The 15,382-nt window shown below is 44.2% G+C and overlaps 1 protein-coding gene across 2 annotated transcripts in view; it reads left to right on the top strand.

Annotated features, from left to right (window-relative positions):
* Positions 1-15,382, top strand: part of AGK (acylglycerol kinase) — a 170,998-nt gene that overhangs the window by 35,950 nt on the left and 119,666 nt on the right. For both annotated transcript variants that reach the window (XM_029616146.1, XM_029616145.1), the window contains exon 5: positions 1,100-1,175. In XM_029616146.1, the coding sequence (XP_029472006.1) occupies positions 1,100-1,175 (76 nt within the window). The remainder of the gene's footprint in view (positions 1-1,099; positions 1,176-15,382) is intronic.

Genomic DNA, 15,382 nt, shown 5'->3' with positions numbered 1-15,382 from the left:
GACAAGAGACTTGGTTAAAAGAAAAGAAAGTTATTTAAGACTAAAAGCAGACAACAAGAACATGCCATACTGGGTCAGGATTGGGAAGAGGCTTGCATTTATATTCATACTTCTGAATTTTCAAAAGTATATGCTTATGTTTTCTCGGAAAAACTACTTGCACAACTTAGTAGGTGTAAATGTGTGCGGATAGTTTTCCCAAGGTTATTTTGAAAGTGACAGTAGGTACATAACTTTCACTGTGAAAATTGGAGCAAAGTCCACTGGTAAAACATATCTGTTGATTTTGCATCAACGTGGGCAGTTAAAAATTACCCGCTTAAAGTTTATGATTTAGACTATTTATCATATAATAAGGCATAATACATTTCTAAAAATTAGCTGACGTAATGAAACCTGATGTTTATGAGAGATATTTGGGTGTCTTTATCTTTGTGTGCTCTAAATAAGCTGTCATAATGCTCTGTACATTATTGGTTCTATTTTCAAAAATCCACTGAGCAGGTAAGATAACCAGGTAGCGGGATTTATAATCACACCTAACTAACTAGGTTTTCAGCAGAAAATTCTCACAAATCTATGTAGACAAAATGTACCTAGCTAGATTTAGTCCTGCTATGTTCTGCTCAGAATTAGCTATGTTACTAATCTGAAAATCAGTGTTAACTGGTTGAATTCTATCCCTGACCTAGACCCTTTTTAACTGGCTATATGTATGTGTCTTGTGCATTTAATTGGTTAAATTTAATAGTCTGAGGTGGGAAGTTTTTAGTTGGTGAGACTTAACTGGCCAACTCCCAAAGATGATTAACCTTTTTGAAAATCTACCCATTGTAATTCATATTATTTGTTTTATGTCTAACAGTTATATCCTCAATAAACAGTAAAAAAAACAAAAAAACCCAATAATAATTAGCAGTAGTAGTAGTTATGGCACACAGTAGATCATAGGATGAGGGCCCTATTTTCCTATAATGATCGAGATGCCAGAAATTCTGTGTAACCTCAAATGTTAAATGGTAGTGTGTTGCTTTTATTTAACAGATGGAAATATTGTGTAACTTAGGTTGATAAAATATTTTTTCTTTACTTTTTTCAGCAAAGCCAGAAATCTGTTTGAGAAGAATGCCGCGCCTCTCTTACACTTGGCTGGCATGGATGTAACAGTGGTAAAGGTAAGAGAGACTATCTATAGGATGATCTCTGAAATTTGCTTTGCTGTGCCCTACCAGCTTGACATTTCATCACTAGCTGATAGGCTAGGACCCTTCTGCCGCACAGGAAGTAAATGAGGGAAAAACCCCATGGAATTCCAATGTGGTCAAGCATGATACACTTTTTGCAATGCATTTAAACATTGTCCTGTTTGAAGAGGGCTACACATGGCAAGGAGTTGTCCTTTGTGTACAAGAAACTTATATTAGTAAGGAAGAATTCAGGCTAAATGAGATAAGCAAATATTTTTTCTGCAACTAACAGTTAAATAGAGAAGAGTAGCATCTCTGCTTTCAAATAATATTAGTTTTATTTGTTTTCAGCAGATAAGATAGGAATGGTTATTAATAGAACACAAGAGGTGCCATGATGGAAAAGACCAATGATCCATCAAGCCCAGCATCCTGTCTCTCACAGTGGTCAGTGGATGACTGGACTGACTGGACTGAAGGTTGCAGGTCCAGGCTTGAAGTGACTGCTAACGGAATCCTGGCAGCAGCTGGCTCAGCCTGGTGTGGAGTTGTGGCAATATCTGGCTCAGCCTGGTGTGGAGTTGTGGCAGTATCTGGCTCAGCCTGGTGTGGAGACATGCCAGGGGCTGATTCAGCCTGCTGCAGAGTAGGAACAGGAAAAGCTAGAGCCAACATAGGCACTGCAGGCTTCATTGGTGGTTGGACAGAAGCTGCTGGAATCTCTACGAACCAAGTCTTGAATTGGTGAGCACCGCAGCCTGTGGTGAGGTCTCCAGTTTGCTATGGACAAAGCAGCTTGTAATAAGGCCGCTGGTGCTGCTTTGAAAGAAAAAGCCTGGAAGAAAGGTCCTTGGCACTGAGACAGATGCAGACTGGGCTTGGATGCTCTAGATACAGACTGGAGGAGGATTTGTGGTGCTGCATTGGTCGCAGCTTGGAGAGAACTCTTGAGTGCTGCAAAGGACTCAGCCATGACAGACGTTCTTGAGTCTGTTGTGAGCACAGCCTGGAGTAGCATCTTCCTGGGCACTACGACACGTGTAGCCTGAAGCAGGGTCTCAGATGCTGCTAGTGGAGAAGCAGCCTGGAATGAAATCTCTGTTGCTGCTGCAGGAGAAGCAGCCTGGCGAATTGTCTTTGAATCTATTGTAAGCAGGTCTGGGGTGGAGCATATGAATCTGGAAAGGCTGGAACAGAGGCTTAGATATTGCAAGAGAAGCAGCTAGAAACAAGGTTTTGAAACTTGTTGTGAGTCCAACCTGGGGTACAGTCTTGGAGTCTGCTGTGGACACAGGCTGAGGTAGAATCTGTGAGGCTGTGGACCTAGTCTGAGAGTCTTGGACTCTGCAAGCATAGCCTGAGACAGAGTTGTTGGACTTGTTGTGGTAACAGCCTGAACCAGATTCTTGAAAAATACCACAGGAGTAGCCTGAACTGAATTATTTGGAAGTACTGCTGGCACAGCCTGAACTGGAGTTTTTAGATGTGCTGTGGTAGCAGCCTGGACCAGATTCTTGGAAAGTGCTGCAGGAGCAGTCTGGACTAGAGTATGTAAAGCTGGCCTGAATGAGACCTATTTATTTAATTTATTTATTTAAGTTTTTTTATATACCAACATTCAAGACAGTAGTCCCATCATGCTGGTTCACAAGAAACAGGGGTGCAATAAACTTTACAATTTGAACAATGGTGCAGAAAAGCAGTTACATGTAACAGGGAATCAATAACTAGGAGTAAGAAGGAAAATGAAGATCAGATAATTATATATATATATATAATAACATTATAAGAGGTGGCTATTAATGCTATTACTAGCGAAGAATGTTGATTGGAGGAGGTTAAGTAATGTTGGAGTTAGGAAAGGCCTGCTTGAACAGCCACGTCTTGAGTCTATGGCCTGGAGCATAGTTTAACTTCCTTTTAGTAGACAGACACAGGTCTTAGAGTTTGGATACCAGGAGACTGAAACACGGCACGGCTTGGATTATGGGACCAAGTTCAGTTTGACAGGTACAAAGACAGGGTACGACATGATATTAACCTCAGGGCTAGGAACATCTTTTGCTGACTGGGACAAAGGCACAGAAGCTGGGTGAAACAGGCACAGGAAAAAGCTCTAGATAGATAAATGTTGGCTTCTTGAAGACTGAGGCAGACTTCACTGGAACTGAGGCAGTCTTAGACGCTGAGATTGAGACAGGTTTAACCAGGGCAGAGTCAGACAAGGAGGCTGTAGAAAGGCACAAGCTACCTTTCTTGGAGCTACTGCAGATCTCGTTAAGGTATGAGTTGAAACAATTGACTGCCCTGGAGTCTAAGCTTGTGGGCAGGAACCAACTGACTGAGCTAGAGTCATAGGAGGAGACTTGGTAACAGCTAACTGGGTTTGAATCACAGGACCAGAAGGTAAGATACCCTGGGCTAAGGCTGGAACTGATTCTCCCAGGGAGGGGGCAAGGCTAGGGACTGTCTTCACTGGGGCTAGGGCTGAAGTTAATGAAAGAATCTGACAATGCACAACCAAATTCCAGGGACTATGCTAGGCAAGCAGGTTTTAAAAGAATCAGAGGCAGGCACATTCATAACTGGTTTCCATGTGGGGTCAGCAAACATTACACTTGACTCACTGGGCTTGAGGGGATTCCTGAAACCACTCCTGTGGAGTTCGTCTGGCTTCATGCTGTCACGGCTATGCAGGCCGGTTAAAGGTAATACCCCAGCAGGAGCAGCATAGGGCACAAGAGCTGGGCAATGCAGGATCTTCTGCCTGATCAGCCACCTCCCCCTTGGATTGAGCCTTCTGACTGGCTGGACTTCACTGGTGATGCTATTGAGGCAGGAGAACAAGCAGAGACAAGGCAGGCTGAGGTTAGGGCAGACAGCAAGCGAAGCAGGGTCAAAGGTCAGGCCGGATCAGGAAAGAGAAGTCAGTCCAAGGTGGAGGAGTGGCAGGGTAGGCAGGAACCAGGACATACGAGGAGATTAGAGCATTGAAAATAAGCACAGAGCAAAGGAAGGGCAAAACTGGAACATGGTGCAAGCCAAGGCAAGGACCAGACAGATAAGACACGAGAGGGTCAAGGAAAACTAAGGGAAGGAGATGCAAGCAACCAAGGCCAGGACAAGGACTGAGGAAGGCAGGTACAGGTTTAGGGCCAAGGCAGGGCAAACAGAAATAGAATGCAGGGTGTGCCATGTACAGACCGATCACTCGTTTTATGCTTGTGACTGACAGGGCTTGCATTAGTAATACACTCACACACATACATACACAGTTAAAACATCTTGGTGCCAGGTAAAAATAATAATGTATTTATTTATTTATTTATTTATTTCGGATTTTTATATACCGACATTCTCAATACAAGTATCGAATCAGGTCGGTTTACAAAGAACAAAACTGTCGCAATAAAGGCGTTACATTAAACAGCGTTTCTTAACATATGAGTAACATATAACATATCATATAAAAAAATAAATAATACAAATTAAATATTACATAGACTATAATAATAATAATAATAACTCGTCAACAGGACGTGGATAAATACAAAGGATGTTTAAGGCATGAGTATATATCTTGAATAATTAGAGGGGTAGTCTAAATTGTGATATGTGGGTACATAGACCTTGTTGCTGTGCAAAGTCCGAGTTATGCATGAGTAAAAGGAGACTGATGAATGAGAGAAGGAGTCTTAAACAGGTGTGTAGTTCAGATCTGACGTGGTTAGATCTTGAGGGGAGTATGGCTGATCGAGGATCAGATGTTGGACTATTTTTCTCTTTGACCGGTGTCGGAGTGATCTTGTGATTCTGTGTAGGCTTGCCTGAAAAGCCACGTTTTTAGGTTTTTCTTAAAAGTTGGATGACAAGTCTCTTGGCGAAGATCCGGCGGTAATGAGTTCCAGAGGGTGGGCCCGGCTGTGGAGAGTGCTCGTTTTGTTCGTTTGGTTTTGATCGGGGGAGCATATAAGGAACTTTTGTAGTTGTACCTGATGGGTCTTTGTGAAGTGTGAGGGCGGAGTTGTGAGTTTAGATTTAGGTGGGCAATGCCCATGATATCCTTGTGGATCATTGATAATGTCTTGTAGGTGATTCTAGCTTTTATAGGAAGCCAATGAAGGCTGTGAAGAATAGGTGTTATGTGGGCTCTTTTATTTGGGTTAGTGAGTAGTCTCGCTGCGGCATTCTGCACCATCTGTAAAGGTCTTGTGGATAAGGCTGGAAGGCCTAGCAGTAGAGAGTTGCAGTAGTCCAGCTTAGACAGAATTATGGACTGGACTACTAGCCGGAAGTCACTGAAGTGAAGAAGAGGTTTAAGATTTTTTAGCACTTGGAGTTTGAAATAGCATTCTTTAGTTGTGTTGGTAATGAAGGATTTAAGGTTGAATTTGTTGTCGAGACGCACCCCCAGGTCTCTGACGGAGGTGGAGTGGTTAATAGTTAGTTTTGAGAATTGTGTAGCGCTTTGGGAGTTGGTAAGGGTATGGTTTTCGTCAGGTGAGATGATGAGGATTTCTGTTTTGTTTGGATTGAGTATGAGGTTCAATCTGGATAGCAGAGTGTCGATAGCTTGTAAGCAGTTATTCCAATGTGCCCAAGTTTTTTGCAGTGATTCTGTGATGGGCATGAGGATCTGGATGTCATCTGCGAAAATATAATGTTTTAGCTTGAGGTTAGAGAGTAAGTGGCAGAGTGGAAGCAGGTAAATATTAAAAAGCGTAGGGGAGAGAGATGATCCTTGAGGTACTCCTCGAGTTGATTTGATAGGATGCGATTCTTCATTATTGATTTTTACTTTGTAGAATCTGTTCTCCAGGAACGATTGGAACCAGTTATGCGCTTCTCCTTGAATTCCTATATCGGATAGCCGTTCGAGTAGGATGGAATGGTTGACTGTATCGAATGCGGCGGATAGGTCAAGAAGAGCAAGGAGGTATGGTTGTTTTTTTTCGAGATTAAGTAGGATGGTGTCAGATAATGATGTTAGAAGTGCTTCAGTGTTTTGTGATTTCCTGAAGCCGAACTGGAAAGGGGAGAGAATATTGTTATCCTCCAGGTATTCCGACAATTGCTTGTTGACGAATCTTTCCATCACTCTTGAGATCAGGGGAAGGTTAGCGATAGGGCGGAAATTTGCAGGGTCATCCGTTGAAAGGTTTGGTTTTTTTAGTAAAGGTTTTAGAATGGCTATTTTGAGTTGATCTGGGACCTTTCCTTGGGTTAAGGAGCAGTTGATGATGTCTGCTATTGATTTAGAGATGGTGTTAGGAGTCGATAGGAGAAGATTGGAGGGTATGGTATCCAGAGGATGGGAAGATGGTTTGAGCTTCTTGAGAATAAGTTCGATTTCCAATGATGAAGGAGTTTCGAACGATGATAAGCTGTATTCTTTGTAATGTGCTGAGGTTGTCAGCTGTGGTACTGTTGTTTGTTGGTTGGAGATTGGCTTAAGGAGGTTGGTGATCTTTTTATCAAAGTAGATTGCTAGTTCCTCAGCTTTGTTGGCTGCTTGTTCATCTGGAATGATAGGTGGAGTGGGTTTTGTTAAGGAAGATACAAATGAGAATAGAGCTTTTGAGTCCAGTGCAAAGTTGTGGATTTTTTTTGCAAAGAAGTCTTTTTTGGCCTTTAGGATGGCTAATCTGTATGTGTTGAGATGGGATTTATAGTTTAGTGTTGTGGTGGTGGAAGGAGACTTGCGCCAACTGTTTTCTTTTTTCCGAAGTTCTTGTTTGAGGGTTTTGAGTGTTGGAGTGTACCACGGTTGTCTTTTTGCTTGGGGTGGTTTTAAGGATTTGGTGATAGAAGGACATGTGAGATCTGCGATCTCATTTGTAATGTTGAGCCAGGAGATGATAGCTGTGGAAGCGTCTGTTAAATCCAGTCGGTCAAGTTCTTTGGAAAGAATATTACTAAGATTGTCTATGGGGCAGGGTTTCCTGTAACGTATAGTGGTTGCTGGAAATATGGGACGAGGCTGGTCTTTAATTTGAAGTTCTGCAGAGATGACGTGATGGTCTGACCATGGGACTGGGACGCAATTAGGGTTCTTGGTTGGTGTTATGCCATAGTTGAGAAAGATCAGGTCGAGGGTATGTCCCGCTTTGTGCGTGGGATCTTTAACTATCTGATTGAAGCCTAGGTGGTTGAGTGCTGAGAGAAGGATATCACAGTTATGGGTTAGAGGTGTGCTGTTTATATGTAAGTTAAAGTCTCCCATCAAAATAGCTGGTTTGTCCTGTTTGCAATGTTTTGTTGTGAATTCAATTAGTGTTGAAGGGTCTGTGTCTAAAGTTCCAGGTGGTGAGTAGACTAAAGCTATTTGTAGATGGTCTGAATTGAAAAAGGCGATTTCAGTATTGTTTATTGTGGTAGATAATTGGAGTGAGAGCCCTAGGCCCTTTTTTGTGGCTAGAAGGATCCCTCCACCCCTTTTTTTGATTCTAGGGATTGAATGAATGTCATAAAGATGGTTGGGTAGCTGGTTTAATAGTACTGTGTCTGTGGGTTTCAGCCATGTTTCAGTGATGGCGCATATATCGGGGTTGTTGTCTGTCAGGTGGTCATTGAGGAGGTGGAGTTTTTTTGAGATCGATTGGGCGTTGAATAGTGTGAGTGTGAATAGAGTTAATCCTAGCGTTTGAGAAATGGGGGAGATCATGATTGGAATCAATCTCTGTTGTCGTATGCCTAGAATCCTGGGTTTATTGGGTTTGAGTTTGGGGGTGTAATGAATAGTAGGTATAGGTGAAAGGTGCATGTTGAGGTGCTGGTGTGTTGAGTTGAATCCTTTCTTGGAATCTGGAGATGTGGTTGAGATTACGGAGGTCTGGTAGCTTGTTGGATGAAAGATGGGTGGCTGTTAGGAGACGATTAGATGAGTGGTTGCTGTGTGGATGGTAAAAGAATGGATGATGGTAAGGTAGATGTGTGGATGCAGGATTTTGTTTGATGCAGGATGAAAGAGTAGTTTCTGAGAGGCATTGCAGTAGACTGTGGGGATGGTTGCTGGGATATGATAAGATTGAATTGCTGACGATTGATGAGTGATGTACTCTGTACTTTGATGAAGGCACATGTGTTGTTGTTTTTCTCCGGATGAGTTGTCCTGATTTGAGTGCGAAGAATGTGTTTTAAAGGTATAGATGTGAACGTTCCCAGGGCTGACCTGGAGGGTGTAAGCGGTCCTGATTCTGGGGCGCTCGGGAGTCTCGTTGTAATAGAAGGTTTTAACCAGCTCTCAATGTTGGTTGGAAGTTGTAAGTAGAAAGGAGCGCTCCGTGGCTCTCAGGAGCTGCACGAAGGGGCGCACAAAGGGGCGGGCCCCTTTGTTGCGCTCCTTCGGCGCGCGACGCCTAGGATGACCGGGTTTATATCCCTGTGTGCTTCTCCGTGATTGGTTGAGGGTGATTGGTAGAGGAGGGCCTGACTTGAGGCTTCCTGTGGCGGTGGGCGGCGAGCGGCGAGTAATCCTGATCGTCGCGATGTGAAGCAGAAGCAGGAGGAGGTAAGTATGGAGCTTCCCCGTGGCCGGAGCGGGGGCCCACGGAGGTAGGGCGAGAGTTAATGGCCTTACCCCGATGGGCTCAAGCGCCGGCTGCGCGGGCCTCTCTCCCAGCGCCTATCTGCTCCGGGGACCTGCTTTCGTTGTGCGGTCGGCGGTAAAGAGGGCGTCTGCAGTCGAGCCGGCTTTTTTAAATTTGGCGCGGTCGCGTATAGCTGACGTCACCAGCGCGACAGGGGCATCGTCGGTCTGCTTGGTGTTGAGGAGGGCCGGACTTGAGGCTTCCTGCGGCGGTGGGCGGCGAGCGGCGAGTAATCCTGATCGTCGCGATGTGAAGCAGAAGCAGGAGGAGGTAAGTATGGAGCTTCCCCGTGGCCGGAGCGGGGGCCCACGGAGGTAGGGCGAGAGTTAATGGCCTTACCCCGATGGGCTCAAGCGCCGGCTGCGCGGGCCTCTCTCCCAGCGCCTATCTGCTCCGGGGACCTGCTTTCATTGTGCGGTCGGCGGTAAAGCGGGCGTCTGCAGTCGAGCCGGCTTTTTTAAATTTGGCGCGGCTGCGTATAGCTGACGTCACCAGCGCGACAGGGGCGTCGTCGGTCTGCTTGGTGTTGAGGAGGGCCGGACTTGAGGCTTCCTGCGGCGGTGGGCGGCGAGCGGCGAGTAATCCTGATCGTCGCGATGTGAAGCAGAAGCAGGAGGAGGTAAGTATGGAGCTTCCCCGTGGCCGGAGCGGGGGCCCACGGAGGTAGGGCGAGAGTTAATGGCCTTACCCCGATGGGCTCAAGCGCCGGCTGCGCGGGCCTCTCTCCCAGCGCCTATCTGCTCCGGGGACCTGCTTTCGTTGTGCGGTCGGCGGTAAAGCTGACCGCACAACGAAAATTTATTATTAGCTTATATGAATAATTAGACAAAGGGGATTGCTTCAAACAACACTAAATGGTTGATTGCAGATAGCTACCACTACAGAGAAACCTAAATGTACATATATACATATAAAGATACAGAGCTTACGTTCGTAGCCATTGTTGAAAACAAGAGCTCAAAAGATCCATCTGTCATGCCATAGTCTGAAGTCTGTGATGATTAATTCCCTTACAGCTTTGCTCACCTTTATATAGTTTGTGAGAAATCTGTCAGGAAAAATCTAACATTGGGAGATGCATAAGTTGGGAATGAGCAAACTGCTTGAAGCAGGAGGGAATTTCCCCCCTCTAAGGTTTTATCAGTCCTGGTGCCACAGTTGTACCTTCATGCCTGGATGCTGTCTATAGCTTTCAGAAACTCTGGGATAGGTCTCAGGGCTTAAGCAGTCTGGGAATAATAATAATTGAGCCAGTTCTAATCAACGTATGCATTAAGAGATCTCCCCGCTGCTGTGATCATTAGGAAAAAGGGTTGTTAAACTCTAAAGCAATTGTTTGGGGAATGTGCAAATAGTAAGTAATTATGCAAGAAGTAATTATTTGGAAGCATAAGATACCAGAGACAGTTCTGTGTGCCTGCACATGTGTAAATTAAGTTAACTGGTTCTGAGTTGGCCAGGCCAGAAGCAGTTTTCTATATGCCTATGTACATTCTGTCAGTGTGTGGCTCTGAGTTCATCAATAGTCAGAAATAATCCCATAACACAGGGCAAGACTGGAATCAGACAAACAAGGACAGAAAACAGGCAAGAGGGCCACTGGGAGGACCCCTGGAAGGCCCCACAGGAGCTAGGGAAGGAAACAGGAGCTAAGATGGCACGAAGGCCTCTAACAGGCCACACTGAAATCAAGGACAAGGCAGAAGAAAGCATAGGTGTGGCCACAGCAAGAATCAAGGGAGACTCTATGATGATGCAGTGGGCTGTGAGTGAGGCAGGATTTTAAGGTGTGGCAGGACTGCCTCATGTGCCTTCAAGCAAGCCTACGCAGCTCACTAATGACCCCTGCAAGAAGGAGCGGCGCATGGCAGCCAGGATCATTACATGGATTGTACTAAAAAAGATGACAACATTTCTATTTACATTGGTGTGGTCTACAGGCCTCCGAATCATACAGGAAAACTGGATAGCAATCTGGCCGAAGACACCCAAATGGTAGAAAGAAAGGGAGAAGTTTTGCTCATTGGAAATTTTAATCTGCCGGATGTGGATTGGCGCATCCTTGCTGCAGAATCTACAACAAGAAGAGAAATTGTGAATACCCTTCAAGAGGCTCTGCTCAGACAAATAGTGATGGAACCCACAAGGGGAGGAGCAGTACTCGATCTGGTACTCACAAATAGAGGAAGTATCTCAAATGTCTGGGTAGGTGCCCACCTGGGCACCAGGGATCATCAGACGGTATGGTTTGATATGATACCAAGATGGAAGGAAGTCACATGAAGATCAAAGTCCTGGATTTCAAAAACACTGACTTTGGTAAAATGGCAGCATACCTTGAGGAGGAGCTTGAAGGCTGAAAAGAAATGGGTGAAGTGGAACAACAGTGGGCCAAATTTAAAGGAGCTTTAACAAAGGTGATAAACCTTTATGCAAATAAGTAAGAGAGAAGAAACTGATATGATTCTCCAAAGTGGTGGCTGAGAAAATAAAGGAAAAAAAATATGCATTAAAAAAATACAAAGAAACTCAAAAAGAGGAACATAGAAAAGAATATCTGGTGAAACTAAAGAAAACAAGGAAAGAAATCAGGATTGCAAAAGCTTGAATGGAAGAAAACATAGTCAAAGAGGTTAAGTATGGTAACAAAACATTTTTCAGATAGATCAGAGAAAAGAAGGGAAAATCTGAGGTGGCACTATAAGCTTGAAAGGAGACTAGGAGCAAGGTGTAGAAAAAGTGTCATGGGGTGCCTGGCTGGGGTTAGGATATACCCCCTCGGATGTGGTACAGGAATGCCGGACTGGACAAGAGCTGGTCTTCTGCCTAGCCAGCCTCCTCCCCCGCAGGTTGAGCCCTTAAATTCTGTGGGCCAGTAGGGCTTGGCTTTGGCGGCAGAATATCATGGCTGGTCACAGCTGGAAGTTGGACTGGTCTTCTGCCTAGCCAGCCCTCTCCCCCACAGGTTGAGCTTTTGGGTTCTGGAGAATGGTAGGGCTTAGCTGGATGAGGCTGGATAAGGCGGGACAGGCTGGACATTGTGGACAGAGCCAGACTGGTCTGGGTATCGAATAGGCAGGGAGCAGAGGATTGGATACCGGAATAGGCTGGACAAGACTGGATAAGATACTAAGGGACGAGGACTGGATACAGACAAGGCTTGGACGGGACAATGAGCAGGGACTGGAACTGGATACGGACACAGGCTTGGGCAGGATACTGAATAGAGACTGGGGCTAGATACAGACTGGGGCAAGGCAAGGAAATAGCAAAGGAGGGAATGGATACTAGGAACTGGGCAGGGCAGGACAAGACCAGACAAGGACAGGACCGAACAAGGACTAGACAAGACGACACAGACCAAAGAACATTGAAGCCAGAAGGCAGTGATATAGAAGGCATGTAGACCACTAAGCATAAGGCCTGGAGGCCACTAGGCGAGGAGAGGCCTGCCATAGAGCAAGATCTAAGGTAAGAGCAGGCACGGAGACCACAAGTTGAGGTAAGGCCTGAGTAGGCCACAGAGCAAGGTCCAAGGAGACAGAAGGCCCGGAGGCCACAAGGCAAAGTGAGGCCTAGATAAGCCACAAGATAAGGCGCAAGATTCAAGAAAGACCAGAGGCCACAAGGCAGTGGAGCAAGGTAAGAGTGACCAGGTTAGAGAGCCAAGAGTGACTCTATGAAGAGGCATCTGGGTTCTGGCAAGGCAGGGTTAAATGGGGCTGGAGCTTGGGAGTGGTCTGAGCAGCAAGGCAGACCTTGGTAAGGCTGAAGGTGAAGCTTGCTGAAGACCTCTGGTGGAGAGGAGGCTGCACACAGGCAGATGGCCAGTGAGGCGTTGGCTTGGGTAGCTAGGCACAGAGCTCACTACAGGCCTCTGCTGGTGGGGAAGTGACATAGCGAACAGGATTGGGGCACAGTGAGGCTGCACAGCAGACAAAACTGTGTCAAAGATGAAAAAAACAGCAGAAATATTAAACAAATACCTCAGTTCAGTTTTCACTAAGGAACATAAGACCATAAGAAGTACTATGCTGGATCAGACCAAGGTTCAACGAGCCTAGCATTCTGTCTCTGACAATGATCAGATCCCCAGTAGCTGATCTTTTTTCTTTTATTTCACTTCCAGGGATAAGTGCTGGCTTGCCTTTCATTTTATGTTTAAATATATTTTATTGGAATTTGTATATTTTTGAAATGTTTGTAAACTGTTGTGACAGCTAGTATAAATAACTGTATATAAAAGCCTAATAAATAAATAAATGTCTACTTGGACTTTTCCTTCAGGAACTTGTCCAGTCCTTTTTTGAACCCCACTATGTTAGTTGCCTTGATCAATTCCTCTGGTAACAGAGTCCATAGTTTGATTATGTGCCAAGTGAAAAAATATTTCTTTAATTTAGAGAAGGACCATTGTTGGCTAGCAAGAGTATAGATGAGAGTAGGTTGGATGTACCCCTATTTACAGAAGAGTGTTTGGGTGGGACTAGGAAAACTGAAAGTAGACAATGCCATGGGATCAGATGAAAAGCATCTCAGCATACTTAGGGAGCTCTGGGAAGTGCTGGCATGTCTGCTGAAGAATCTGTTCAATAGATCTTTGAGGATGGGAGTAGTGCTGCAAGACTGGAGAAGAGTGGTTGTGATCCCACTTTACAAAATTGGTAGCAGGGAAAAGGTGGAAACTACTGGCTGGGTATCCTTACCTCAGTGGTGGGAAAATTAATGGAGAGCTTGCTAAAGGAAAGTATAATGAACTATCTGCAATCCAATGGGTTACAGGATCCAAAATATTATTGATTTACCAGAGAAAGGTCCTATTGAAGAAATCTGATTGATTTTTTTTTTGATTGGATGACTAGAAAATTGGATGAAGGAAGAGTGCTCCATGTGATTTACTTGGATTTTAGTAATGCTTTTGATACGATCCTGCATAGAGACTTGTTAAATAAAATGAGAAGCCTGGGAGTGGGTTCCAAGGTAGCAGAATGAATTACAAATTTGCTAACTGACAGATGTCTGTGAGTAAATGAAACTTATTCTGAAGAAAGAAGAGTGATCAGTGTGTTTTGTTTGCCTGACTGCAGTAGCCACACCGTGGCTGGCCTCACTCACCCCAGAATGCCATGCTGTCACTTGCTCGCTGAATCCTTATGTGCGTGCATGCACTTCGAATATATGTAGGCCCCACAGAGAAAATTCTCTTTTGGCACCTGCTGATATCATCTTGTCAAGGGATTTAAACCCCGGTCTCACTGCTAACTGGCACCTTTGCAATAGGTCTCCTACTCCTTTCAGTGCTAGTTGCTTCAGCATGCTTCCGTTTGTTCCTGAACTTGTCCTTCTGTGTTCCTGCTGCTCCTGGTCCTGCCTCCATGTATGTCTCCTTACCCTGCTCTGTCCCAGTCCTCCTGCTCTTTCCTTTCTCATTGTGTCCTCCCTCTGGCCTGATTATGTTGCCTTGACCTCAGATTGGATCTGGACTTCACCTTGATTTGACATTGGATCAGACCTGGACCTTTGCCCTGCCTTCAGCCTACCTTGACCTCAGACTGGACCTTGACTTTGCTCTGCTCTCCGCCTCTCTCAATTGGGAACTCCTGAACATGCTTAGAGACACTTCTGAGCTTTGATAACTGGTTCCATGTCGGCACTGTCGAATTACATAACCCCTTGGTTACGGATGATTTATCTTGCTGTTTATGGAAAATCCTTGTTACAAATAAGCAATTTTGCTTTCTCTTAAATGAGTCTATTGTTTTGCCAGCATTCTTTCCAAGACCACATGTCCATAAAGGTGTGCAGGCTGTTTGTACATTGGATTGCAGAAGAACGTTACTATTCTATTTAGAAAGAACAGAATCCTCTAAAAAGTTTTATAACTTTTTGTTTCTTTCAACCCAGTTAAGCAAGGAGTTTCAGTTACAAAGAGGATTCTTTCTGACTGGATATCTTATTGTATCATTTATTACTACAATCAATTGAGGGCCAAATCTTCAAAATAAAGTGAAAGCCCATCATGTTAGGGCTAAAGCAGTTTCCTCGCACATCTTTGGTTTGCATCCATAGACAATATTTGCAAAGCTGCTACTTGGTCTTCCATCCATACCTTTACTGCTCATTACTGCTAGAAAATGCTTTCTTCCAAAACAGCAGATTCAGCCTCATGCTGTAAATATGGGCTTTTTATTTATTTAGACAATTTATATACCGTCGTTCCATATATAGAGCACAACGGTTTACAAAGTGACATTCATAGTTATTACTCAACAAATAAACAATGATTAGTTACAGAAGTGGTATTCATAGACATGCATTAATATTTATTAAGTGACATTATCTAGTACATATTAATAATTGATCTTGTGTTTTAAGATAAAGAGTATGGAAAATTAAAATGAAATTATAGTTTTCACATCTTAGTTAGAGGGTTGTTTTGAGAATCTTATATTCTCTGATTTGATTTATTCTTCATGATTCGATTATCTTTTATCCTCCTTGTCTTTGTGGCTCAGTATATTCTGTTGTTTTAAGTTAGTTTATAAGTGTTTTTGAATAGCCATGTTTTTAGCTCACATTTAAATCTCTTTCTATTTGATAAAATAT

This window comes from Rhinatrema bivittatum, chromosome 9, assembly GCF_901001135.1.
Source record: "Rhinatrema bivittatum chromosome 9, aRhiBiv1.1, whole genome shotgun sequence".
Taxonomy (NCBI): domain Eukaryota; kingdom Metazoa; phylum Chordata; class Amphibia; order Gymnophiona; family Rhinatrematidae; genus Rhinatrema; species Rhinatrema bivittatum.
The sequence above is the reverse complement of the archived record's forward strand: the minus strand, read 5'-3'. Positions and strand labels throughout refer to the sequence as shown.